This window comes from Helianthus annuus, chromosome 4 (assembly GCF_002127325.2).
Source record: "Helianthus annuus cultivar XRQ/B chromosome 4, HanXRQr2.0-SUNRISE, whole genome shotgun sequence".
Classification (NCBI taxonomy): Eukaryota; Viridiplantae; Streptophyta; class Magnoliopsida; order Asterales; family Asteraceae; genus Helianthus; species Helianthus annuus.
This window is the reverse complement of record NC_035436.2, coordinates 197,806,970-197,829,513: the sequence shown is the minus strand read 5'-3', so window position 1 is coordinate 197,829,513 and position 22,544 is coordinate 197,806,970. Positions and strand designations below refer to the sequence as shown.

The 22,544-nt window shown below is 38.3% G+C and overlaps 1 protein-coding gene across 1 annotated transcript in view; it reads right to left on the bottom strand.

Annotated features, from left to right (window-relative positions):
• Positions 1-628, bottom strand: part of LOC110934152 — a 1,222-nt gene extending 594 nt beyond the window's left edge. Inside the window, exons 1-3 of the mRNA XM_035989525.1 lie at positions 518-628; positions 106-432; positions 1-37 (exon numbers count right to left, since the gene is read on the bottom strand). The exon at positions 1-37 is cut by the window's left edge and continues 47 nt beyond it. Of these exons, the coding sequence (XP_035845418.1) occupies positions 1-37; positions 106-432; positions 518-628 (475 nt within the window). The remainder of the gene's footprint in view (positions 38-105; positions 433-517) is intronic.
• Positions 629-22,544: the final 21,916 nt, after the last annotated feature.

Sequence of the window (22,544 nt, the reverse complement as noted above, 5' to 3'; positions counted from 1 at the left end):
TGTGGGTTTTAGCATACGTAGGTACCCAATCCAAATTCTGTTTACACCGAAATTAGACATTAAATAAACAAAAGCTTACACACGCACACATACATAAAACATTACATTTTTATAGGCGGTGCTACCGTACGAAGATGTCCCCCCACGGTATGGGAATTGTTGTTTCTCGCGTACTTGCTTACAAGCCTTGCTTTTTTTAATATATTTTTCTTGCCGGAAACCCTCAATGGTTCTCAACCAGTTTTCATAGGGCATATCCACGGGATGGTATGCCCTTGCCCTCTCAAGATCATCGTAACCTCCCTGGCTATCAAATAATTGTCTAGCTTCATGCTTGCGGTCAGAGTACCGCTTCATAAGCACAGTCCTCATACCACCCTTCAAGTTTTTCGCCTCATAATCACGTTCCACTTCATCAAGATTGAAATTTTCCTACAAATTAAATAAAAAAGTTAAAATATAATATATAAATTAGATTTGCATGTGCTATAAAATTTTATGCATATAACTCATTTACCCGTAAGTGGTTCATGACGGCATCCTTGTAATGTTGTTCAACATTATCCCATCCCATTTTATCAAACGGGACGGTCCGCCACATATACATGCCGGCCTCCCTTAAAAACATGTCTCTTGATTTACCAACAGGGGTAAACGTGACCTGTCGATCAAACGTAAGCGACACAGCCCCCCCCCCCCCCCCCCCCCCCCCCCCGTTTTTACTAGATGCCGTAGTTTCTCGTTTTTAGCTTTCCCCCTAACCTTCTTTGGGGGAACCGCTGCAATTAAAACAAAAATAATTAGTAACAACATTTATAATATATAAAATATAAGGACTACAAAATAATTTAGTAAAAGACTTACCGTCTGTCTCGTGTGTGCCACGAATCCCACCAGGAGGAAGCGGTGGATCACCGGCACCGTCACCCCCATGTCCCCAGGGGGCCACACCCGCCATCAAATAAGCGAATATCAGTAATACCGAAAACATAATCCCTATAAAGTTACAAATGTTACGGCATGTGTATCTAATAGAAATTAAGGGAAAGTACAAGAAGTGTAACTCAAATTAAAATAAATATTTCAAACAAGTGTTTATCAATTACAAATCAATATAAATTACAAAAACTTTTCTTTTAGTCAGACTCCACATAATCGGGATCATCCTCATCACAATCAGCCTCGACCTCATCACAATCAGACTCGACCTCAAACACTTCATCGACGGTAGCCATTGGGGGATCAACTTCAATTGAAGGCTCAACCGGAGTAACATGAGAAGATCCAATTTGAAAGTATTGTGTCAAGTCAATGACAAGTGGACAGTCAGATGAAGAGTTGTTGTCGACAACGTCATTATCTTCTAAGCCTTTGTCAACATTTTGAACCTTATTTACGCGGTCATCATCACTTAATGGTCGATCCCAAATTCTTCGATAATTAACATTTTCGACTACCCACCTATGTTTGTTTTTTTGGTTTCGAGACGTTTCTTGGATGAAGAACACTTTTTTTTCTTGCGAAGCAAATATGAGTTGATCGTCTTTGTCCCATTCACGTTCAGTGCTTATACTGGTGATATTATTCAACGTCCATGTCTTTCCCCGGTGATTTAGGGCCAGGAATCAACAAGGTCAACATGAATGTGGACTCTCGCATGCATAGCCAGGGAGGCAGATTTTATGTGGTGAGTATAACCGGCCACGTGCTATGAGTCGAGGATTCACTACCGTTGATAAAGGGATTAAAACAGTCAGCTGCAAGCCCTAAGCGAACATTTCGTGGCTCCATCGCGAAGTTTGGGTACTTTTTATCAAAGTCTTGCCATGTAGATCCATCAACTGGATGACGCATAGTCCCATCTTCCGATCGTCCGGAACTATGCCAAATCATATCTTTCGCTGTGTGCCTTGAACAATACAAACGTCGTAGTCTAGGCGTAAAAGGAAAGTATTGTAACACCTTACAAGCCACCTTCGTGCCTTTTGTGTCTTTATCGACCCACCGACTCTCATTACAAACGGGACAATTTTGCAACAACTCGTTTTCTTTCCAAAAGAGAGCACAATCATTTGTGCACACATCTATCATCTCATATGCCAAACCAATCTTCTTAAATGTCTTCTTAGCTACATAATACGAAGGAGGAATCTTGTTGCCTTCTGGCATTGACTCTCGCAACAACGAGAGGAGTCGATCTACTCCTTCATTTTGAAAATGGTACGTATCCTTTATATTCAAAAGCTTTGCTAAAAAGTCGATAGAAGAAAACTTGGTACAACCAGGATATAATTCTGTTTCAGCTTCCTTTACCAGGTCTTCAAAATCGTCAACAACACCGCTACTATCTCCATTCGAGTTCTCTTGGTTAAGGTATGTATCTTCTTCCATACGCTCCCCCCTAATGTCTTCAATAACGTTTACCATACCGTCTTGTGGCGCAACATCGTTTACTTCTGCAATTGGAGTCGTGTCCCTGTGATAGGTCCACTTCGTGTATTCCTTCCAAAAACTATTAATACGCAAATGGTATTTCATTTCTGCCATAGTTTTTAAGCCGGAATTTTTACATTTGGTACACGGACATCTAACTTCATCGTGGTTTTTTATCACTCTTTCACACATTTCGATAAATGACTCGAGTCCTTGCTTGTAGTGAGGTGAATGACGTAGGGAATCAATCCAACTTTTATCGATAGGCATTATGCAACTAAAAGAAAATCTAATTTAGGATTACAAGACAAGGGTAGGCTGCTAAACCCACTTTTTGAACACTTTATCTCATATGTGAATGTGTATTACATGATTGTTTGTTTAAGAAAAATTCGAAAGCATTTCCTCTTAGCTCCCAAGTATACATGTAATGATATATATACCCGAGGAGCAAAGAGAAAATGATAACTGAATCCTTCTTAAACAAATAATCATGTAATACACATTCACATCCTAAATGAGATAATGTATTCAAAAAGCAGTCCCAAGATAAACGGGGACAACCCGAAATTAATTTCTAAATCAATTTCGAGGGGGTATTTCTAAGCTCGTTATGTTTAAAATGATTAATTCAAACACAGACACAGTTTTTTAAGCTTGTTATGTTCTTAATGATTGTTTTAAATTTGGGCGGAACGTTATGTTTTAAATCAAGATTTCAATTTCGATTGGGTATTTTCTTAGCTCGTTATGTTTGAAATGATGAATTCAATACCAGACACGATTTTTAAGCTGGTAATGTTCTTCATAATGGTTTATATTTCGAGCGTGTATTTTCAGAGCTCCTTATGCTATAAATGATGGTTTTAATATAAAGAGGGTATTTCCTAACTAATATATATTTGTCAAATTTAAATATAAATGTTTTAAAACCTAAACACAAATATACAAATTATCAAACTTTAACATTTTTTTCAAACCTACACATTTGCATCCTTACACACACATTTGCATACTTTATACAAACATACATACTAAAATACACATTTTTCACCAACATACTAACATACAACAATTATACAAACATACTAACAATTTACAATTTACATACTAACATTATACAATTTACATACTAACAATTATACAAATATACATACATTCATTCATACACTTAGATACCCACATACAACTTAAACTAAAAATTATACAATTTACATACTAACAATTATACAAACATACATACTAACATACACAATTTACATACCTAAACTAAAAATTATACAATTTCTAAACTTAAAAAAAAAAAAACTAACCATTATACAATTTACATACACATTTTTTAAATACACCTACATTATACAATTTACATACTAACAATTATACAAACATACATACATTCATTCATAAACTTACATACCCACATACAACTTAAACTAAAAATTATACAATTTACATACTAACAATTATACAAACATACATACTAACATACACAATTTACATACCTAAACTAAAAATTATACAATTTCTAAACTTAAAAAAAAACTAACCGGTTTTTCAGGTGGTGACCGGAGAAGTGAAGGTGGTGACCGAAGAAGAGATGGTGGTGATCCGAATTTTCTTCCACAAACACAAAAATACACAAAAAAGAGCAAAAATTAAAGCCTATAACATGTATGTAACAAATGTAGAGAAGAAATGTAACATAAAAGAAGTTAAACTAACCGATTGGGCAAAAAATCTAGTGTCTCCGGCGGTGGAAGCAAGAGTTTTGGGGGGAAAAGTGAAGAGGAGAGAGGCAAAGGCGCTGATAAAGGACTTTTACGTTTTCACTTTTACCGGCGACAGCCTGTCGCCGGTATTGATTACCTGTCGCCGCAATTATGTTAACCAGGATAAGATTTGTGTGGCTAGGATTTAATGTGGGACACAGACTTTTAGCGGACACAGCTGTCGCCGCTAATGACCTACTTTTCGTCGCAAGTATTGCCTTTTAAGTCCCTAACCGTTAGATCAGGATTTTGATCAACGGCTGGGGTTTGGTCTCAGGGTGTGTGACACGGATCGACCAATAGCGGCGACGTTAGGCCTGTCGCCGCTAATGGTGTCGCCGCTAATGGCCTCCCATTCTTGTAGTGGATTTGGCGTGCCAATAGGCACATTGGTGTGCCAATAGGCAGACCCTTTATATATTCTAATTGAACAAACTGAAATATTTCGTTTACTTATTTACCAATAACAAACAAATTTATTCCATTACTTTTCAATCTCCATAACCATATCTTGCCATTTATATATATAACTTTTTGTTTTTCAATTCGTACACATAACCATGGAACCTAGAAATCTTCTTTATTTGAATGATATAGATTGCAACAAGAAAGACTTTACTATAAAAATCAAGGTTGAATGATATAGATTACTAAGGCTATGGAGGAAGAGAATCTGAAGAAGCCCGATGAGATATGGACCATTGAGATGGTTGTTTTGTTAAAAGTAAAAAAGCAGAGCTGGCATCAGTGATAGAAATGTTATAAATAAACCATCCAACGTCACGTGGAATTTTTTAGAGATTTATGACCAACTTGTGTATTTTGTTAATTTCATATGACCAATACGTGAAACTTTTACACAAAATTTAATTGTTACACTGTGTGTATACACGAGCAATAGCCTAGTAATAATAAAAATGAAAAAAATGGATGAATAGGAATTAAATGGTCAATTAGGTAGTTTTTGGTATGTATGAATGAGACGCAAAAAGGAATGCGTTATTACAAGGGAATGAAAAAAAATATGTTTGGTTAGTCAAGGTAATAGGAATCACCCATTATATAGGGCATTTCATTCCCTCAAATTCATTTCCCCCTCCACCCCTCCTTTTTTTTTTCATTCTGTCTCATATTCAGCGTTATTTCTCAATTTTAGCCTCCTTTTGCCTTTTTTTTCTCTACTCGGATGTACCCTCTCCTTCACGAATCAGTTCTTGTCTTCCCCACAAAGGCAGATCATCAAGATAATAAGGGTAATCTTCTCCTACAATTAGGGTTATTCTTGATGTCAGAAGCTCAAGATTAAAATCACAAAGAACAATAGGTATGTTTATTACAATCAACGATTGGAGAACAAATTAATTGGTCATCACAGATTGACTAACACAAGTAAAGATGTCAACGTGATGATGTAAACAAAGCCCTAAAACTCTTACGAATAACTTGTAAGAGAAAGGAAAAAAATAAAAGTAAAAGAAGGAGGCTGCTAATAGATGAAAGGGACAAATGATTTGTCTGATGCGAGACAACGAGCACAGCAGCGAATATAAAGGCCTCGAAACCCTAAAGGGCCTTCACCGACACAGCAAAAGGAACCTAGATGGGCCTTCACCATAGCAGCCAATGAAGAGAGGAAATAGGCCCAACCTTGACACAAAGAAAACCCAGTTAAAGTAAAAGGGTAAAAATAAAAGGAGTATTAAAACTGAAGCGTTAATATCTTTAACACCCCCCTCAGTTTTAATACTAAAAAGATTAGTGAGAGCCAAACACTTACACGTTTTGAGATGATCCACTGGTTGTAATCCTTTTGTGAAAAGATCCGCATATTGATTTGAGGAGGAGACACCAATCGTTTTAACCATTCCAGAGGAGATTTTTTCACGAAGGAAGAACAAGTCAATTTCAAAGTGTTTGGTTCGGTCATGAAAGACAGGGTTTGCCGCTATGGACATAGCAGCAGTGTTATCGCATCTTAACTCAATCGGCAATGTGACTTTAACCTGTAACTCTTGTAATATATTGACTAGCCACATGATTTTGCATAAGGCAGCACACATAGATCTGTATTCTGCTTCAGCAGAAGATCTGGATACAACGCTTTGTTTTTTGCTTTTCCAAGAGATCAAGGAGTTTCCTAGAAATATGCAGAATCCAGTAACTGACCTCCGACTATCAATGCACTTAGCCCAATCAGAGTCGGCATAAGCAGATAATTCAAATTTATCACCTTTTTTAAACATTAGACCGGTGCCAGGAGCACCTTTCAAATATCTCAACAACTTGAAAGCTATTTGAGAATGGGCCAAAGTTGGCTTGTGCATATATTGAGAGAGAAAATGAACAGCATAAGCTATGTCAGGTCTGGTATGAGATAAGTAAATCAGTTTCCCAACCAGTCTTTGATAATCATTAACATTAACAAGGTTATTTTCTTCCTTTTTGCACAGGCTTGTAATAACATGGTTTGCTTCAATAGGACATGAAACTGGTTTACATCCATTCATACCAAACTAATTTAATAAATCCATACAATACTTTCTTTGAGACAAACATATTCCTTCTTTAGTTTTAATGACTTCAATTCCAAGGAAGAACTTTAGAAAGCCTAAATCTTTGATTTTAAATTCAGACTGCAATAGGCCTTTCACATTTTCAATTTCTTGTTTGCTATTACCAGTTAGGATTATATCATCTACGTATACTAACATAACAACAAACACATTTCCATCAGATTTTATGAACATGGAATAATCACATTTGGATTGATAAAAACCCATTTTTGAGAGAACGTTTACAAGCTTTTCATTCCACATTCGTGGAGCTTGTTTTAGACCATACAAGGATCTATTTAGTTTGCACACTTTATTGAGATGACTGTTATTCAGACCTTCAGGCATAGACATGAACACTTCCTCTTTTAAGTTTCCATAGAGAAAGGCGTTATTAACGTCAAGTTGATAAAGTGGCCACTCATTTTGGACAGACAAACTAACAATACATCTAATGGTAACCATTTTTGCGACGGGAGAGAAGGTTTCATCAAAGTCTATACCTTCCCTTTGGTTGAACCCTTTGGCTACCAGCCTAGCTTTGTACCTTTCAACTTCTCCATTGGACTTATATTTAACTTTAAAGATCCATTTGCAGCCTATAGGTTTTCTTCCTTTAGGAAGATCGACAATAGACCAAGTATTATTCTTATGAAGAGCACTGAGCTCTTCATTCATGGCATTAACCCAATTACTATCCTTGACAGCTTCTTGATATGAGTTGGGTTCAAGGATTTTATTTACATTTGATGCAAAACAAATATTATCAGAAGGCAAGTTAGAATAATTAACAACTCTCTCGTAACCAAATTTGACCTTCCCTTCTACCACATAATCACCAAATTTCTTAGGAATGGACACAGACCTAGTGGATTTCCTAGTGGTGGTATGAGTACCCTCAGGAAGGTTTGATCCTTCATTGCTACTACTAGACTCAACCCTCACAGGCTCACGTTCAGGTTCATACACTTGTTGATTGCCAGCCATGCCGTCACCAGAGGGTGGCTGCTGAGTATCAACAGGGGGTGTTGATTCACTTGAACTACTGTGTTGCTGAGTCACGGTAGCTGAATCAGTTTCTACCTTCTCATCATCATCGGGATTTGTGTCACTTGAAGAATCATAAAGATCAAAAAAGTTTGAATTATTAAGAGATTCAGTGTTATCTAGATTAGATTTTGAAACGGGATTGGTTTTATATGGAAAAACATTTTCATGAAAAGCTGACATCCCTGGAGAAGGTAAATTTCTTTTGATCTAGACTCCACACTTTGTAACCCTTTTTAAAATTTGAATACCCCATAAAGATACATTTTTCAGCTTTTTCATCAAGTTTATCAGGGTTATTTAAAACAGTGAAAAAACATAAACAACCAAAGATCTTCAAGTGACTAAGAGAAGGTTCAAAAACAAAAAGCAGCTCATAAGGCGTTTTACCGTTTAACACAGAAGAGGGTGTCCTGTTAATTAAGTACGAGGCACTGAGAACACATTCAGACCAGAATTTTAAAGGAACACCTGGCTGGAACAATAGAGCTCTAGCAACATTGAGTAAGTGTCTGTGCTTCCTCTCAACAACACCATTTTGTTGGGGAGTGTAAGCACAAGATGTTTGGTGAATGATTCCATGTGTATTAACAAAGTTGGACATTTGAGAATTAACAAATTCAGTTCCGTTGTCACTTCTAAAAATTTTTATTTTTACTTTAAATTGAGTTTTCACAAGATTGTAAAAACTTTGAATATTTTCAAAAACTTCAACTTTAGATTTCATCAAGTATACCCAAACAGCCCTAGAGTAGTCGTCCACAATAGTGAGAAAATATTTGAAACCTTCTATGCTTGGGACCTTATATGGACCCCAAACATCTAGGTGAATTAAGTCACCTACTTTGGAAGTTTTGTGATCACTTAAGGGAAAAGGGACCCTGTGTTGCTTTGCTTTATGACAAACTTCACAAGGTTCAACATTGATTTTATCAGTTTTAAGGTTTAAGACGTTTAAGGCTTGATCAGCAGGATGACCAAGTCTTGAGTGCCAGAGTTTATGGTCTCAGCTTTACTAAAACAGGCAATCACAGAATTGAAAGAATTACCACAAAAATAAAGACCATCAGTTTGTCTACCAGTCACCAGGGTTTTCTTTAAGTACAAATCCTGAATATAACAAGTATCTTCATCAAACACAACCCTAAGATGATTATCCTTGGCAAGTTTATGCACAGAGATTAAGTTAACACAGTATTCAGGGACCACAAAGACATCTCTTAAGATAACAGAGTTGGATAGTTTGTAGCACCCTATGGTAGTGACTTTGGCATTAGTACCATTAGGGTGTTTGACCATTATGTTGTAATCAGATACATCAACTTTATTAAACATTCCTTCACTGGACATGATCATGTGCTGATTAGCACCAGAATCGATAATCCAACTCATGTCATTTTGTGACCAAGTTTTGCTATTAAAACAATAAAGTCTTTTGTAATAATCTACGGATGAGATCACATTTTGACATTTACCTCCAACATTTGACTTAGGCCCATCATCAGTCTTTTTCTCATTAAGCAGGTCTAGAAGTTTAGTGAACTGATCTGAGCTAAGAGAATTCAAAGAATTGCTAGCAGATAAGTCACTAACAGCACTATTCACAGAATTATTAGATTTAGACCACTGATTATTGGTTTGACTCGATTTGGACATGTAATTTGGTGGATATCCATGAAGCTCAAAACACTTATCCACAACATGCCCAACCTTGTTACAATGAGTGCATTTGAAGTTGGGATTAGGACCTTTGTTAAACCTTTTTTTGTTATCACTAAGCTGATTTGTTTTAGCGGCAAAGCCAACATTAGGTGTTTTAGAACCACTGTTTGTACCCCTATGTGACTCTTCCCTAGATATAATTGAAAAAGCAGTTTTAATAGAAGGAAGAGGATCTCTGGTTAATAAATTAGTTCTAACAGGTTGGTATACATCATCTAATCCCATCAAGAATTGCATAAGTTTTATTAATTGACTAAACTCATTGAACTTGGTAGAGGCATTACATGTGCAAGATGGTAATTGTAACATAGCATCAAATTGTTTCCACATAGTATTTATCCTATGATAGTATTCAGACACGCTAGAGCCATTTTGACTGACAGAGTTAATTTTCTGATATAACCCAAACACAACAGAACCATCAACCTTATCATATGTCTCTTTGAGATCGTTCCAAACTTCAGAGGCAAGTTTGGAATAAACTTGACCAACATACAGTTCATCAGAAACAGAATTCAGAATCCAGGTTAGGACAATAGAGTTGCATCTTTCCCATTGACTAGCTAAGACATCATCAGACTCAGATTTAACACATGTTCCATCAACAAATCCTAATTTGTTCTTAGCCATTAAAGCAAGTTTTATAGCATTTGACCAAACCACATAATTCTCAATGCCTTTTAGCTTGATATTGACAATAGACAGATTACTGGAGTCACTAGCATGCAGATACAAGGGATCACTAGCATCAAGTTTGCTTATTAAGGTACCAGAAGACTCCGTTTTGTCAAGCATGATTACACAGAAAACAGACAGCAGACAGAGCAGACAGATAAAGAGCAAGTAAACCAGAGCACCCAGAAAAAAACAGGATCACAACAGGTAATCAACAAACAGATCCAAACAGAGAGTAGTTCAAGCACCACAAACTAATCCCAGTAAATAATAAAAAACAAAATTGCACGGCGAAGCTATACCAGTGATCCAGATCGTTGGTTATCGTTGGTTCGTCACTCAAGGTGCCAACGCAGGTCTTAGTGTAGGAGCCACTTAAAACGAAAAATACAAAGAGGAACAATCTCACCGAGAGGGGTTCCCAAGTTAGGGTTCGCCGAATAAAAGTCACAGTTTATAACCTTTACTTAGGGTTATATAACTGTGAGCAAAGAGGAACCAGAGCGAACTTCCTGAAGAAGCACGAACTCCAGGAGCCTTGATTGAGGATACCAAACTTTGGTATTACAACTGCCAAACCCTAGATTGCAAGAGATCGAAGATGCCAAACCCTAGATCTGATACAGATCTGCAGAAAAACGACGTCTGTTAATCTTCACCCCAATAATACGCAGCGGAAGAGAATCAGAGCACCCAATCAACCTTGGAGCTCTGATACCATGTCAGAAGCTCAAGATTAAAATCACAAAGAACAGTAGGTATGTTTATTACAATCAACGATTGGAGAACAAATTAATTGGTCATCACAGATTGACTAACACAAGTGAAGATGTCAACGTGATGATGTAAACAAAGCCTTAAAACTCTTACGAATAACTTGTAAGAGAAAGGAAAAAAATAAAAGTAAAAGAAGGAGGCTGCTAATAGATGAAAGGGACAAATGATTTGTCTGATGCGGGACAACGAGCACAGCAGCGAATATAAAGGCCTCGAAACCCTAAAGGGCCTTCACCGACACAGCAAAAGGAACCCAGATGGGCCTTCACCACAGCAGCCAATGAAGAGAGGAAATAGGCCCAACCTTGACACAAAGAAAACCCAGTTAAAGTAAAAGGGTAAAAATAAAAGGAGTATTAAAACTGAAGCGTTAATATCTTTAACACTTGACGCTCAATCAGATACATTCAACCACAAATTGAGGCTGCACAATAGTTCTGATGGTGATTTCGTGAAGGTGTTTTCATCTTGACGAGTTGATGCTTTAGTTTTCCTTTATTCTTTTCTTTAATCAATTGTTCGGTGATTGTTCAATCTATTGAACCCAAATTAAGGGTATTTAGTTGCGCAATAGTTTTTAGTAATATTTTATTTGTACATTCAGTTACTATGGTATAATACTTCTTGTTCCCAAACTGATAAATCATTACTTGAGAGTGTTTTGTTAAAGATGTGGCTTTCAATGTTAAATATCTTAAAACGATAGAGTTTTCAATGGATGATAATGGTAGTTCTTGGAAAGTGGAAAAAATGGGGATACATCTGAGAGAGATGATGATAATGGAAAATTAAAGCATCATGTATTTTATATCTGTCCAAAGAGGATTATTTTTGTAATTAAGCTAAAAGCTCCATTACATGTGATGAACTGAGAAAAAACAAAATTAAATTAAAAAATCCATGAATGGGATATCATAATTTTAGGGCCTTCGTTAGACTTTTTTTTTAAAGCTTATATTTTAATGATTCTGCTTTTGTATTCATTTGATTGATTATATTGTCGTATCTTCAGGTTTGTACTGTTAGAACATGCAGGGACCTTGGAACTAGTGATGGAGGTTTTTACCAACTCGGTGTATCATTTTTAATAGGTGACTCTGTAGAGTTTTTATATGGTGAAACCGAGCTGTTGATGAAGCAGATAAACTTATTTTAGAATCGGGAGATGTTTTGATATAGGGGGAAATCAAGATTAATATATCATATGTTGGTACCGGTTTTTTGAGACATTTGTATTTTTGTCATTTACTATAAATTGTGTTTCATTCCTCCCTCTATTTCATAGGTTAACCAAACACAATGACGGAATGGCAATAGTACATTTCTTTCCTTTGTTAATTCCATTCCATCATCTATTTCATTCCCCCATCAATTCCATTACGTCATACCATACCAAACAGATCCTTAGAGAATGCCAAGATTTTTGCCGGAAATGGTATTGGGAAAGGAAGGAAGGAGGACTTTTGGGGCAAAAGTGTTTTAAACAAGATTTGAAGCTGGGCATCATTGGTCCCTAGTTTTTTTTAATGTATGACAACAATTATAAAATTAAATAAACTAAACGTAATTTAATTTTTAAGATATACAAGAATAGCCCCTCAACTTTGAAGAGTTTATAAATATTATTTTAAGATCTTAAGTTTTAATAAGATTCAATTCTTTTATAAACTTTGTATTTTTATAATATATAAAAATTAAATCTCATTAGTACCATAAATAAATAAATTATTTAATAAATTTAAAAAATCTCCTATTTTTCATTTGTATTTCTTAGACATTATATTCCATATTAAAAAAAAAAATCTGAGGCGTTTCATTGATCAGGATAGCGTACAAGGGAAACTGCTAATAAGCTAGGGGGTGAAACATAGTTGAAAATACCGGATGTCACAATCGTGTCCACCTATGGTGGGCCCGGGTGAGTTTTCCTCTCCATGTCTCAAGTTCGAGTCTCGGTGATAGGGGTTGTCATTGAGGGGCTTAAATTGGGGATCTATTGTGCAAAGGGGCTCTCCAGCGCAGACTCGGTTAAGATAACGTATGCTAGACCTCCCAACATTCGCAAATAATTCACACCTTTCAAAAAAAATCGCATCCACCATCACGTCCACGGTTCAAGCCTTTCCCGCGCCCCTTACTCGAATTGCGTGAATTCAGTCTAGAACTTGAAGAGTAATTAGAATTATTAAACATAAGTTTCGTTTGTGTACCTTGATTATCCGACTATGATTCTTCATCTTTTATGTGCTCCTCATACGCCTTCATTCGACCAGCAACACCGTTGAACACAATTGTTTTAAGATCCACAAGTTGCTCAACCGAGGGTACTATATGGATGAACCGCCTTGGTAAAGCGGTGAGAAACTTTTTCACGATCTTCTGTTCCTCGATTACGGAACCGAGAGATGCCGTTTTTTATCCTATTAACTTGCTTGAAAGTTCATCAATTGTACTCGAATCATCCATCTTTAATGCCTCAAATTCCGACATGGTTGTCTGAAATCTTGCTTCACATACCCGATCGGCTCCGAGATGACGGCCCACATCTCTTTTGCCGTCTTCAGATTACCAACTTGCAGGATCTGTTCTTCGGGTAAAGACCGAAACAATAAAGCAATTGCCATGTTATTTTTCTTCACACCTGTTTTAATCCAGGGTTTGATGGCCTCCCACACGCCATGGACAGTAAAAATCACGTGAATACGCATCGCCCAAATTGTGTAGTTAACCGAACTAGTTGATTTTCCGGCCCGCGTGTTGCGGCGGCGATCCAATGACTGCAAAACGCGTGTCAGTAACGGCAAGCAGATACCGAATATCAAAACATAAATAAAAATGTCGTGAAAAGGATAGTCACTCCGTCCTAAAAAAACGATTTTAAATAACTTAATATATAATAATAGGACCCAAACGTCCTACACGTTGGAAATTCGGTTGTTTTGAGTTCAATTATTAAGATGCTAACAGGTTAAAATATGGATGAGCTCGGTACCGATAACGGCAACGAAAGTACCAATCCAGAAAATCATCAAAATTAGGTACCGACACCGAAAATACTCGGTACAATACAGTATGGTATTTGAAGGTTAAAATCAATAAATACACATATGGTGCTAGACTGGTGTTGAACCGAAAGTAACGATTCTGAAGGCGCCAGAAGGTGAGTACCAAATTGGTACCGAAAATGATTTGGATAGTAAATTTGGTACCGATACGATACCGGTTTAGTTACAGGATTTGATACGAGTGCTCATCAATAATCTAAATATCCAAGTTAATCTGATACGCTACAATGCATTCATTACAGAAAAAGACAAAAAATAAAGCAAAATAAGTTGTTGTGTGTAGGTCTGGCTAGGAGGATCTAGTCGCCTAATCCTTGTGTACAATCCCACCCGGTTGTGCGGAATCCAACCGGAAAGGCAAACCGAGATAGAACACGCAAATACACGACACACAATATTCACCGATTAACACCTCTGTATTAATACGTATGAAAGGTTCAGTTACAAGCTCAATGTTTACAGATGTATTCTATAAACTCTCTCAAACTATCGTTTGTGTGTGTTTGCTCTGTGTGCTCTCCTGTGTTCTCATTGTTTTCTGTCTAACCACAGACTATTTATAGCACTACACACAATGAAACAGAACTAACTCGACGAATCAGACATGGCGAATCAGAAACTTGATGAAACACGTTAACATTTGACGAAATTGAATCATGTTTGACGAAACAAACTTGTTTCGTCAAGATCCCATTTGTTTTGCCAAACTTGGGGTTTGGCCCAAGAGGTGTTCGCCAAAGATGAAGCCCATGACTTGTTTCTGTTGATCTTGTTTCAGCTGATTTGCTTAGCCCAAATACCAAGATCATAGCATTTGATGGATTGGCCTGCTTTGATCTTCTATATACGACAGAGGAAATTCGTATCTTGAGCCAAGGCGCGTCGCGTCGAGTCACGTCCACAAATCGTGTATCAACAAACTCCCCCTTGGACGCTATTCGCGAGATTCGATTTTGATGTCTTCTATGTCGGAGGATCTCCAATGTCTTCATGTCTTGAAAGCAGAAAGTGTATCAACAAACTCATCGTATCATGTAGGAGGTGTGTTGACAAACTCCCCGTATCAAGTCAAAGTTATTATCCCTAGGGTACCATAGACCTGTGTCAGGGCAACCATTCAAATAACGAAAAATCCTTTTTACAGCTGCAAGATGTGAGGCCTTTGGGTTGACTTGATATTTGGCAAGCAGGCACGTTGGGTACATTATGTCTGGCCTTGATGCTGTGAGGTACATAAGAGATCCGATCATTACGCGGTAGTATGAGCGGCTAACAGCTTCACCCTCAAGTTTGGAGTAATTCCGTGATTTTGTGGCAGCGGGGTACCAATGGGCGTTGCATCGGACATCTGGAACCGGCTCAAGATGTCACCAACATATTTAGTCTGATGGATGAATATCCCAGACTCAGTTTGTTGAACTTGTAGGCCCAAAAAGAAAGTCATTTCCCCATAGCACTCATCTCGAATTTATCCTGCATAATGCGCTCGAAATTCTTACACAAGACATCATTAGTAGAACCAAAAATAATATCATCAACGTATACTTGTACCAGAAGAAGATCTCCATCTTGTTCTTTGATGAAAAGAGTACAATCGATTAGACCTCTTCGAAAACCGTTCTCCAGCAGATAGTTAGATAAGGTTGCATACCAAGCTCGCGGTGCTTGATGAAGACCATATAGAGCTTTGTTGAGCAACCAAACCCGATCGGGATGGATAGGATCTTCAAAACCTGGAGGCTGTTCGACGTACACCTCTTCTTCAACCACACCCTGTAAGAATGCACTTTTGACGTCCATCTGGTAAACCTTGAATGAGGCATAAGCCAGAAAGATCCGAATTGCTTCCAGACGTGCAACAGGTGCATACACTTCATTGTAGGCGATCCCTTCAATTTGACGAAAACCTTGAACGACTAATCTTGGTTTGTTCCGGATAACAACTCCACGGTCATCCTTTTTGCATTTGAACACCCAACGGGTACCAATCTTCTTGTAATTAGCAGGTTTCTCTACAAGTTTCCAGACACCAAGCTTTTGGAATTGTTGCAGTTCTTCCTACATCGCTTCAACCCAAGAGTTATCTTTCATGGCTTCTTTCCAAGTTCTTGGTTCTTCTTGTGAGACATAACACGCGAAAGACCAATCATTCTGTTGCCCGGATTCTCGAATAGTTGCATACAGGCCTGCATTGTTGTTGTTTCGCAACATGTTTCTTGTTCGAATGCCACTTTGCACATTTCCGATGATGTTTTGTTGAGGATGGGTATTGTGAATCCTAGTTTTAGGATTATCTGGAACTGGGATATTTATACCCAGATTGTTGAAATTGAGATCAACAACTAAATCAATGCCCGGAATTGACGAAGAGGATGATGCAGTAGCTTCGGTTGTTCTAGGGTCATCCACTGGAGGAGTACCCTCTGAAGTACCATGAACAGCTGTCGTTGGAGCTTCTTGATCTGCATCTAGAAATTCATCATCCTCTGAAGATTCGTTCAATTCGGTAGCATCTTGAAAATCCTCATTGTCGAGAGCATTGTTGTTTACTGAAGATGGTTCTTGATTGACAAGAATTGGACGAACCACCGGTGAAACTGTTGCATTGTCACTCTCGAAAAACATCCTTGCCGCAACATTTTCTTCAACTGCTTCAACATTGATCGAATTGAAAAAGTCATCGTACTCAAACATCCAAGGCTGACCAGGACATTTGACTGGCAAGGTGTGCCTTTGTACTCTGACTTCAGACCATTCCTCGACCCTTTTAGTCTCTAGATTCCAGACTCTTAAGTTAGGGGTGGCATACCCAAGAAAGTATCCATCAATTGCTTTTGCCCCAAACTTTCCATTAGGATCGCTCATTGTGCATGGAGCTCCAAACGGTTCAAGATAAGACAAATCTGGTTTCCGTTTGTGAAGAAGCTCATAACAGGTCTTGTTGTGCCTTTTGACTGTAAGGACTCGGTTCAACGTGTAACATGCAGAGGCCACAGCTTCAGTCCAGAATGGAATGGGCAACTGCGACTCTACCAACATTTTCCTAGCAGTCTCGATCAATGTGCGGTTCTTACGTTCAGCGACGCTATTCTGTTGAGGAGTATAAGCTGCACTAAATTCGTAAAGAATACCTTTTAAAGTGCAAAACTCCGCCATGGCGTGATTTTTAAATTCAGTACTATTGTGGCTACGTATCCGCCTAACCTTCAACTTATACAAATTCTCAATCTGAACGATCAAGTTTTTGATAATATCAAAGGTTTCACTCTTGTGTGCCATGAACGCCACCCAAGAAAATCTTGAATAATCATCTGTTATCATGAGGCAATATTGATCATTCCTAATACTTTTGTGCTTGACATGACCGAACAAATCCATGTGCAAACGTTCAAGAGGAACTGCCACCGTGTTGATCTTCTTTGTAGGGTGTTTCTTCTTCGTTTGTTTTCCCTTTTGGCACGAAACACAGACGTCTTGAAGATGGAAATTTTTGAGAGGAACACCATTCACCAATTCATTTGATACCAAATGATTCATTTTGCGTAAGTGAATGTGACCCATTCGTCTGTGCCAAGAGATTGAGTCTTTTTCTGTGGCTTTTGAAACGAAACATGTTGCTTGTGCAGACGTAGTAATAGCCTGGCTCATATCAAGGACGTACAAGTCATTTATCCTTGGAGCTGACAAGAGAATCCATTCTTTTGGAATTTTGAAGCCGGGCTTCAGCACATAACATCCATTAGCATCAAAGTGTACTGAGAACTGCTTATCACAGATTTGAGAAACGCTGAGAAGATTGTGATCAAGTTGTTTCACGAAGTTGATCTTATCAAAGCTGACAATCCTGTTGGATATCATTCCTTCACCTTCACCCGTAATATATCCGCCCTTATCTCCAGCAAAAGCAACATAACCTCCTCTAATAGATTTGACGTCGTAGAGAAGCTTCATGTCGCCTGTCATGTGCCTGGATGCCCCACTATCAATAATCCAATGACTACTGATAGTTCCTCCTGGAACACCCTACACATGAACTCAATCAATTAGTTGGAGATGGGGACCTAAGCCATTGTGGTCTTGGGTCTTCCATTTTCATCAACAACAATTATTTCTTTTCTTTGATGATTTGTGAATTGTGATGGTCCCACTGATTCAGTAACCGTTTTTGGTTTCCAGTTCTGTTTTGTTTTACCAGTGTTATTCTTTAAAATTTTAACTTCATGATTATCAGAAGTTTTTGAATTTTCTGGTTTGACAGAAACAGTTGTTTTGTTAACCACATCGGTTTTAATCGCTTTCTCAATTTTCCTGACCTGTTGGCGCTTCTGTTTCTTTTCCCTTTCTTTTACAAGGCGGGGATCTTGTTTTACAGAAACAGATCGCTTACGGTCAGTTTGGTCACGGGGAACATCAACCTTTGCTTTCAACTTATGAAGATATGGACAATTTCGAATTATATGTCCAATTGTACCACATTCAAAACATGATCTTCGTTCAACAAACGCCGAAGTATCATGTGATCGTCTTGCCGATGATGATGAACTTTGTGATCCCGAGGTACTAGGTTTCGAACTGTTTGATTCATTTCTTTTTAACACAGTTGCTTGTTTTACAAAATCTAAGTTTGATTTGTTTTCAAATGTTTCGATTTTGTCCGTTCCCGTTGATTTCACGAAGTTCACACTCTTGTTCTTCTTTTGATTCGGCTTCTTTTGACCTTGAGCCGGTAATTTTCCTTTTTGCTTGGTGTGACTTTGCTGTTTTTGCACTGTTGGTAATTTCTTATTGCCAAATTGTTTTCGAACTTCGGCCTTTGGAATATGAGGACATTGTGTTACTGTAACATTTAACCCTGTCTTTCCCAAAAACTTACCTGTCGAATTTTCAAAGACATTACTGATTAAAGATTGATTAACATTCTTAATAGGAAAATCTTTGTCAGAGTAAATTTTATCATCACCAACAAGAGTGTACAGCAAGTTCACACTCTCCGACTCTTTTGCAGACAAGGACTCGATTGCAACAGTCTTAGCGGGTTTTGCCGGAGGATCACATAGAATATGATTCTTAAGAGGTATGTCCTCTTCTTTGATTTCCGCATCAGACTTTGCTAAATCAGTATCATCAGATTCATCATCAGAAGAATTAGCATCCTCAATAATGACCGGAGGATCCTGATTTAGTTCAGCAGAAGACACGCATGCATTTGCTGACACATCTGAATCGGATGATACTTCTTTCTTGTATCCAAGTCCTGCTGCAAATTCCTTAACATCCAGAGGAACAGATGGTTCAAAGAAAGTTCTATCCTCCTCATCAGGCATGGCATCATAATTATGTCTCACAGGTGGTGGACATTTCTTATAACCTATGCATGTGACATCACGTTTTTCTTTTTGAACGTCAATGATGTGATCCAACACATAGCTAGAGCTCAAATAACTGTCTAGCTTAAGCTGGATCGCCTCACTTTCAGTTTTCACACAACCCATTTCCTTTTGCATTTTCTCAAGTCGAGATATATACAAATTAATGTCAGTTTGTTTTCTGGAAACCATTTTTGTTAATTCGGTTTTATCTTTCTTTAACTTTTCAATTACCGATTTAAACTCCTTTTCATGGTTTTCATAAAACATATTGGCTTCAGTGCACTTTGAAAGATCCACGATCAACTTCTGGTTGTGGATAAACGTCACATCATATTTCTCTTGCAAAGCCTCGTGTTTGCTTTGCAACTCACACCACTTATCATTCAATGTTACATGTTTGTCTTGCTAGTCAAACAAACTAGCTTGTAAAGCATCATGTTTGCCTTGCAACTCAGACATGCTTGCCTCTAAATCAGCACATTTAATAGTCAAACTATCACAATTATCACAATTAATAGCAGTGGGTTCATCGACACATACCTGACTTGATGAACTGTCGACATTAGCCATAAAGGCTGAATGGAGAGAAGACGAAGAATAAGCAGCTTGATCCACCAAAATAGATCTTCTTTGAGTTCCTGCTGCAGCTTCCTCCAAAAGATCATCAATATCTGCATCAACTGACGCACTTGATGTCTCACCCACATGATCATCGCCTGAACTCGAGGATTCTTCATCTGAACTTCTACTGTAACCCGAAGAGTCTTCATCCTCAGAAGATTCACCACCATTGGCGGAAGATTCTCCACCACTGGCGTGAGTTAAATCCTTCACAACCTTAGCAAAACATGTTGTTCCATCTGGAGCATCACCACTTAACTGGATTGACCAATCACAACCTTCATCTACTTGAACCACAAGTGCCCGGTTGGCATTTGATGGTCCTCCTTGACTTGAGTTGTTGACAGGTACCATCGTACGCTCAGTGTTCCTGTTCTGGTTCTGCTGGTTGCCTTGATTCCTGAAGGGATTCTGGTTCCCATGCTGTGCTGGCCTTGTACATTCCCTTTTGAAGTGACCACGTTCACCACAGTTAAAGCACTTAACAGCCTGCTTATCGAACCCATACTTGGTGTCTTTCTTGCTTTCCAAGCTGGTTCGGCCCTTTCTATCCATGAAATCATTTGCTCGCCTAACAGCACTGGCAAAGGCCCACTTGATGTCCATCAACTCCATCTCCTCCTTATCGATCTGCTGATAGTCTTCTTGTGTCAGATTAATGTTGCCAATCTGATCTTCCACTAACCCACAGTATGCACTCACTAAAGTGTTTAGCAGCTCCATGTGTTCCTTTGCTACTTCCACACTTACTTTTGAAAAGCTTGAAGTGTCAAGCTGTACTGTATTTGGCTTTGATGGCTGACCAGTAGATGATTTACTTCCATAACAAGCTTGTTTTTGAACAGGAGGTGGTGGAAGTGGATTTCCATACATGTCTGTGGTGGGAGCTGGCTTAGCAGGAACATGTATTTGGTTACCATACATGTCTGTGCTTGTGACAAACGCCGTTTGAAGGGGAGCATGTGAACCGGGTCTTGCAGATGAAGTACTAGGAGTTCCATAATACATCTCAGGATTGTGTGGCACAATAGGTCTTGCAGGAGAAGCACTGGGAGTTCCATAATACATTTAAGGATTGTGTGGCACCATGGGTCTTGTAGAAGAAGTACTGGGAGTTCCATAATACATTTCAGGATTTTGTGCCACTGGAACTCTTTTTGCCTTTAAGGTTTCCTCCTGATCCTTGTTCTCTAAAAGCTACACGAAGTCGTTGATGTTCGTAGTTGCCAAAACCCCGTTATACTTCAAAATCTCCAAGAAACTATTCCATTGGGGAGGTAATGCATCAGCAAACTTCTTCACCACCTCTGCTGAAGTTGTCACTACTCCAAAATTACCCAACTCAGTAAGAAAATGATTAAACCGACTTGTCATGTCTCCCAACGATTCCTTATCCATAAATGTGAAGCCATCGAATTCTTTCTTGAGTAGATCATGTCGCAGTTGACGTGTTGCTTCATTTCCTACCCCTCTGGTCTTCAACGCATCCCACAATCTCTTCGTTGTCTTGAAACTGACAAACTGGTGATAAATATCTTTGCTTAACGCCTGAGTGAGAATGGCGAATGCTTTCTTTTCCAGATCATACGTCTTCTTTTGATCTTCAGGAAGATCGGCAAACGTAGCAGCAGATGAAGCGGCAACCTCTATCGCTTGATCGAAATTTGTGGTGAAACGTAACCACAATTCTGTATTCTGACCAAGCACGTATATGTTGAACCTTTCTGCCCATCCTGGATATTCACTTAAGTGCATCAACTTAGGAGGTCGATTCAAACTTCCGGTTTCGCTTTCGCTCAATAAGATACTTTGAATGCTCGGAGTTTGATTTGATATGAATGCCCATTGACCGGTAGAGATGGCATTGGCTTGTGAAGATGTCGATACGGGAGATTCGGCCCATGAAGGAGATAAACTTGTATTTTTATACTTTCCCGTATCCGGAGCCGGAGTACCCCCACCAACTTGGATTCATGTTTGATATAGAAAACTGAATATCTGAAAATCACACTCAAATCAAACAGTTAAATCCCTTTGGTAAACCTTCTGTTAACAATTTCAAGTGTTTCGACGAAACTTTTTGTTGACGAAATTGAATTTTTTTTAAAAACACTCGGTTGACGAAATAAAAGGTTTGACAAAACGAAGGGGGGCCTTTTGGGTTTTCTAATTGACGAAACAGGGGAAACTTTGGGCTTTTGACGAAACAAAGGCCCAATTTGACTATCGGCCCAACTTCAATCTTGGCGAAACAAGATTTAAGGCCCAAAAGATATCATCGACGAAACAGATGATGATTTTGACGAAACAAAGTGTTTCGTCGATGGATTTGACGAAAATAAATTGCCTGTTTCGCCGAATTCCTTTTTGGCGAATCAGACTTGTTTCGTCTAATGTCTGATTCGTCGAAAAGTTGACAGAGGGTTGGTGAACTTTTTGGCTTGACCTTATCTTCTGACACAACAGAGACACCCCTTTCGGCTAAAGCATGCCTGTTTCACCAACCAGGCAAGG